At 34.8% G+C, this 7,265-nt stretch overlaps 1 protein-coding gene across 1 annotated transcript; it reads left to right on the forward strand.

The window, feature by feature from the left end:
- The first annotated feature begins 228 nt into the window (after nt 1–228).
- PP7 (serine/threonine phosphatase 7) lies at nt 229–6,666 on the forward strand. The gene is made up of 5 exons (XM_012995991.2): nt 229–828; nt 2,676–3,185; nt 5,170–5,316; nt 5,805–5,912; nt 6,273–6,666. The coding sequence occupies exons 1-5, from the start codon at nt 301–303 to the stop codon at nt 6,372–6,374; spliced, it is 1,395 nt and encodes a 464-aa protein (XP_012851445.1). The 5' UTR covers nt 229–300; the 3' UTR covers nt 6,375–6,666.
- The last annotated feature ends 599 nt before the right edge of the window (nt 6,667–7,265 follow it).

Here is a 7,265-nt window from a genome sequence, read left to right on the forward strand (position 1 = left end):
CAAATACATAATAAATATTTACTAATGTATCAATTATAGATATTTTATAAATTAATAGAATTATGTCAATTCCAAGCATATTATTTTATATTTAGAGTAATTTATAAAATTTAACTTGGTCAAATTTTTTTTTTTTTTATAAAATTTAAATGTATCTGATTTTTTTTTTCTCGAGTGGTTCTCTCGAATTGGCCTATAAAATACTAATTATTTAATTTATCTAAATACCAAATTAGCAACACATGGTTTACTTTGGCACCTGATCGAAGGCAGGCATCGTCATATCAAGTGAACCCAGCCATGCTCTCTTCGCCGCCGGCTGCGGCTACAGCAGCGCCGCCGTCCTCCGACGAGGATTTCTTCTCCACAGCCTCCACCTCCACTTCTTCCGATTCCAAACCGACGTCACCCTGCCCCACCGCTTCCTCACAAATTCCTCAGATCCCCATCGCATGGCCCGACGACGGAGCCCTAACCGTTTCCTGGGTCACCGACCTCATGCAGGCATTCGAATGGGCTTCACGAGCTACAATCCCATCGGAGCTTCCCTCCGTTCTCCCCGTTGCAGTGTTTGATAAACTTGTACTCGCCGCATCCAAGATCCTGCATAAAGAGCCCAATTGTGTTAAAATTGACGGCGACTGTGGGCTGGATTTAGATTCCAGAGTTGTGGTTGTTGGTGATGTGCATGGTCAATTACATGATGTTTTGTTTCTGCTGAGGGATTCGGGGTACCCGGATCATAATCGATTTTACGTTTTCAATGGAGATTATGTAGATAGAGGTGCTTGGGGTCTCGAGGTTTTTCTACTTCTACTGGCGTGGAAGGTTAGCAATTGTTCTTCAAGAATTGATTGTTCATTAATCTCGGTTTTGAGCTAGTTAACTTTTACACTAAGGCCTCGTTTGGTTAGGAGGAAGATTAGCCGTTATTAATTAAATAGTTGGATATTTTTTGATGTTTGGTATCCCCTATAATTTGCCTGGTCGACCCACAAATATTATGTTATCGTGGATTATCTTGCCTTCTAGGCATGTTTTACAATTGGGTTTTATTAGATTATTTTATCTTATCTTGATTAATTTTATCTTGGCAACCAAACGAGGCTTAACTGTTATATCTTTTGGTGGAACAGTTTCCCTTGAATCAGCGTTCTATCTATCCTTACTTGTTAACCATTAGCACCATGATCTTTATTAACTGTAAAAGTTGGGTTGTAATTTTGTTTGAGTTCAATACTTTAGCTGTCATGTATCTTGATGTTTCTCTTACTTAAGAGCACAACATGCTAATAGAGTAACATCTCTGTGAATGGTAATTGTGATGAACCGACATATATTTTTTTTTCCTTTTCTTTTATTTAACTTGAATAGTCTTCTCTGTGTAGCATGTCCGAAACTGGTTTAACACTGTGTACTCTAGAATTTATAAGTGTTCATGCTGTCTAAATGCTTCGTTTCAAACACTACCTTTTGTGCACTATTTTGTTGCTCGTTCGGTTTTCTCTCTCTTAATGTTAGCCAGGGGTGTGTGTCTTTTATTCTTGAATTAGGACGAAGTGTTTAGTGTATACATTGATATATACAACTACTGTCTCATTCACATTGAGGAACAGGATAAGCTACGATCCAAGTGTGGTGTGGTTAGATTATTTATATCAAGATTATATTGAACTATTTGGTAGATGTGCCCTGAAGTAATTAAGATGCATTCTTTCACGATATATTAATTTGGTAATTTTGAAGGTAAATCTTTTTAATTTTAAAAGAAGTGAACTTCGACCCCACCCACTCAAAGATGGATTTACGCTTAATCATTAGGTTACCCTTTTTTTTTGCATTAATTAGTCAGTAAGGGGATGTTTGCATGAGTCTAAAACTCTCCGACTGCCGTGGAATCACAACATGTTTTATTTTATTACATGTACGTAATAATGACACTGTATACTTGAGCTCGGTAGTAATTTTCTATATAGGAAGTAAGTCTTTTTTCTTTTAAATTTGTGGTTGTATCAATTACAGTACGTGAAATGATTTTGGAGATGGAAGTTACAATAGGGTGTTTGGTTTGATAAATGATTTTTGAGAAGTAGTCAATTGCAACATGTGATATCCTTTACTGATACAATCTTTTCTTATCTCCTTTGGTGTTTGATTCACTAGGTAATTGTGATGAATCAAATCGATAATATTAAGAGGCTGATGCCTTATTTAGCGTTATAAAAGTCAGTTCAGTTTATTGATGGTTATGTCTTTTACATACTAATGTTTATGCTATATGTAGCACGTTTTATTGGTCAATTAGATAATTTACTTAGATTGTCTCCTTTATTGCCCTTTCTCGTTTGGAATAATTCCTATGTGCAGATTTAACAATTAAGCTCAAAAGCTTTAAATCATTGTCTTTGTCAGATTAATCAGATCTATTAAATTTTAACATTACTAGATAATTTATTTTACAGGAATAGCGTAAGGGTAGATCCCACAAAAGCTGCTTCTAATTAATTAACCATCGCCTCAATAAGACATAACCAATTTGTTTACTTGTCTCTTTTATTGATCAGGTATGTAGCAGCTTGCTTATAAGGGTGACAATTCACAACTATATTCTACTAGACAAGAATTTTTTTTTTAATTATATCAATGTTAAGTTAAGATTATAATAAATTTTGTAGGTTCTTATGCCGCAAAGAGTTTATTTGCTTCGTGGAAATCACGAGTCCAAGTACTGCACTTCTGTATATGGATTTGAAAAAGAAGTATTAGTAAAATATGGAGATAGTGGAAAGCATGTGTACAGAAAGTGCTTAGGCTGTTTTGAAGGACTTCCTCTTGCTTCGATAATAGCTGGGAAAGTGTACACTGCGCATGGAGGGCTTTTCCGTGGCACTGTCGTCACTCCGTCAAAAAGGTCTAGAAAGAAGAATCGAAAGGTTGTACATAATAATAATATTAATAATAGCCCGGAGATGATTTCTTTAAGTCTTGGTTCGTTAGAAGAGTTGGCAAAAGCTAGAAGAAGTGTACTCGATCCACCATGGGAAGGTCAAAACTTGATTCCGGGTGATGTGCTTTGGTCGGATCCATCAATGAGTCCTGGTCTTTCACCGAATAAGGAGAGGGGCATTGGCCTCTTGTGGGGTCCGGACTGTACCGAACAATTTTTGAACAAGTACAATCTTAAGGTATGCAAATTTGTCAATTTCGTAATTTCTTTGCACTCTTCGTTTTTCGTTTGGAATAGGTTTGTTTCACATATGCAACTTTTTATGTTTGAAAAGTTAGGACTGCATTTCTATATATCATGGTGGAATCGAAAGCATGACGTCGGTAATGTAATTAATTCATTCATGGTATGTGTTTGTGATGGTGGGAGTGGTTGTTGCGGAATTTGACAGGAGAATGTAATTTTAGAGACTTCCTCGTTGAGATTAATATAAATAAATCCCTACGTATGTCTAAATTACGAAAATACTAAAATAGGTGTTTCTGATAGTTCACCCCCCTTCTTCGCATTTTCCCCAAGTTCAGATAATCTCACATTTCCTCAAACATTTTTCTCTTCAAATTTCCTTCCCGAGTCCCAAATCCATAATAGCTCTTCGTTGAACCCATAAATCATTCCACTCGTACTTCTTCGGTGGCTACCTCACACCAAGTTGTAAGGCCCCTGCAACTTTACGAAAAACAATAATTATTATGAATTTGAGGGCTTCACCTAACTATTGATAGGAATGTTTCTGCACCAACTTAAATTTGAACATTCGTAAAATAAATGGGTACTGTACTTCTATAGCTCAGTTTACAAATGTACGAAGATTCACACCCAAGAAAAATAAACAATCAAGGTTAATAGTCAGTTAACAATCAACACAACTGGAGTACGTTGATATAGAATAAGTGCAGTAGAAAACGAAAGATAAAACCCTAACAACTTATGGAAGTAAAACATGATCACAATGATAATGTGGTTCAGCCAATCAGAAGTTGTCTAACATAGTAGTGTGGCAGGTCAAAATTTGGAACAAAGAGGACAACTTTTACACATCTCCTTAGGCCTCGTTTGGTTGGTAAGATTAGCCATGATTAACTAAATACTTGAACTTTGTTTGATGTTTGGTAAACCCAATAACTTACCGGGTCGGCCCTTAAATATTATGTTATCATGCCTTTTAGAGAGGTTTTTTGTTGGACCTTCCGGGGTCCAATAAAACAATTGGGTTTTCTTTAGATTATCTAATCTTATCTTGGCTAAGCCTATCATGGCAACCAAACATGGCCTTAGAGATTTCGGATAAAAAAATTAGGGATTTGAAGGGAAAAAATGGGGAAAATGGGCAAATAAGAACTGAAGCCAAGAATTGGGTGAGAATAGGATTGTGACGTGTGAAGTACGTAACTTTTCCCGTCCAACTTAACCAAAAAATAGACCACAGGACGGAAACTACAGAAAAATGGCATAATTATGGACCATAATTGTAACCCTCAATTGTGGAGGGAAGAAAAACGAATAAGTGGTATAAGTATAGGGACGAAAAAAATGTAATCATCCCCTTTAATATCAGGTTTTCAACACTTCGTAAATCTGATGGGCGGCTAGGTTTGTGACCACTAACTTATAGCTTCACAATTACTTTTATATATCAATATCCAATTCCATTTACCACATGCCCCAATAATATGACGTGGTCCGGACAAAATTCATCTCTCTTAAATTTAGCATACAACTGTTCCTCCACTTCTATCACAAGTATCAAATATTTGTCGTGCTCTTCTGTAGTTCCGAAGTATATTAGAGTGTCATCAATAAACACAATGATGTCACTTTATTGTGGTTGATCTATTTGAGCCTTTCGTCCACTTATAACACGTGGCCGATATTATCATGTACGATGAATCACACAACAAAGAAAAATTGACTGCCCGTAGCTGTCCTGCAAATTTTCAAGTTCATGGATATCGACATTTTCTTTGACCATTTCTTTCTGCTAATGCATACACTGCTTGATACATAGACGAGCATTTGATCTGCACGGGTCTCACATAATAACCAATTATGTAAACTTATTGGTAAATACAAGAGCACTTTCAGAAATTAACCGTGTCATGAAATACGAAGGCGATGAACTTAATATAAGTACGAGAGATTGATCTTTCTTGGTATTGCAGTTGATTATCAGGTCGCATGAAGGTCCTGATGCAAGGGATAAGAGAGCTGATCTTGGGGGAATGGATTTAGGGTATACTATAGATCATATTGTTGATTCTGGGAAGCTCATCACTTTATTCAGTGCCCCGGATTATCCACAATTCCAGGTTTGCTTCAAACTATTTACATTTATGCCATTGGGCAATTACTCTTTATAATTGGTTTAAAATGTCAATCTCCGTTTTTTTTTTTTGATGGGATTTAAAATGTCAACCTTATGTATTAGCTCGAGCTTCTTTCTTTTGATATCAAATAAGAATCCTTCAGTAAAAGTCTTGCATTATCTATTGGTGTCTTCATGTAGTTTAATTCAACTGGTGATATGATTATAAATTATAATATTGCACAACGTGCATTGGGATTGTGAAGCGTCTAAATATAGTTAAATAAGAAGAATGCCCGAAGTATCACGTATATTATATATATTAAGTATTAGGTATCGATCTTAGGTTAGTAGATTGGATTCTATGTTGGTGACTTGTTCGCTTATCATAACTGTTTTACCCACCTCTATATAAGAGATATATGTGCCTTCTCTCTTTGAGATAATCGAAGAAAACACTAATACCTTTTTTTTTTTTTTCAAATTTGGAAGGCAACCGAAGAAAGACACAGAAACAAAGGTGCATACATTGTTTTGGAACCCCCACACTTCGACACACCTATTTTCCGTAGTTTTGAAGCTGTGACTCCAAGACCAAAGGTAATTTTTCATTGCTAATCAGAGAAATGTTTATTTCAATAGAATGAAAGATAATGTACAACCTTCAACTAGTAAAACTAAATCGAAAAATAAGTGACTTCAGGTTGTGATTGGTTGTTTAAATATAGAGATTCCGATTCATCTTTTTCAATGCAGCTGTAAAGAGATATGTGTGGCTTACTTTGGAATTAATATTAGATTGCATTTTGATAACAAATTCAATGGTGTTTGTATCGATTCATTTGACAATGAATTTTAAGATCTCATTTTAAGTTTATTTCGTTAGTCATTGTAATAGATTTTCAGTCATTCCCTGAATATGAAAGAATAATTTTTCTATGATTAATAAATTTTGTGCAGGTAAATCCATATTATGATTTTGAAGATGTTATCGATTCTGACGAAGAACTGGACCTGGTATCGATGGTACCGGATTCCGGTATGCAGCAACCTGCTGCATGAAGATCATGGAAATTTGAAGTTGTGATATTTTCTTTTGATTGAATGTAATCTATTATTCTATGTACTATTAACAGAGGCTTTTTATTTGTTAATACCTCTGCCCGTTTTCAAATGTAGAGTAAACTCTTGGGATGTTACGAGCAGAGTATTTATCTCTATTACCGAATATCATAATTCGCTACTACTTCGACCTTATTTGATAGAAAATATAGGATTATATTGAATATAGTTGCATTAGATATGTACACAACATTTATTACATGTGATTCATTATCTATACTCATGTTTGGTAGAATGTTGTTGAAATTGTGATTATTTTCTATATTTCAAATTTGTTCATGCATACTAATAAAATGTTACCAGTTAAGATTTGTTATTTCAATATCTCAATTTTGATTAACCTAAGGCGAAAATGCTTCCAAATAAGGTGTTTGACTAAGCTTACAAACTATTTAAAACATCTTATTAAGTTGTTTAATAGGTTATAAATTCCTAAAATTTGATTGATAATTTATTTAAGAAGATTTTAAATTTTAAAAAAATAAGTCGTTAGGGAGTGAGCTTATACGTTGCTTTGAAAAAAATGTCTACACCCTATCTTTTTTATGTGGATAATTAGCTAATGTTCCCTTCGTAGGGGATTTAAATGAGTAAAAGGACAACAATACATAAGTATTGGCTAAAAGTCCCAAAAAATACTGAACGCTCTTGAGCTCGTTCACTTTCTCAACGTTCACCGTTTCTCCTCCTCTTCTTCATCGAATTAGAAAGAACTCAACAACTTTGCTCCTGAAGCATGTCGGATTTTTGCATTTGACGTTATTTAGGCCTCAAAATACGTGTATTTTTCCATTTTCGTTATATTTGAATTTGTAATAACTTTCAGTAAGA

The sequence above is a fragment of the Erythranthe guttata genome, chromosome 11 (genome assembly GCF_056151865.1).
Source record: "Erythranthe guttata isolate IM_541 chromosome 11, IM_541, whole genome shotgun sequence".
In the NCBI taxonomy this organism is placed as follows: Eukaryota; Viridiplantae; Streptophyta; class Magnoliopsida; order Lamiales; family Phrymaceae; genus Erythranthe; species Erythranthe guttata.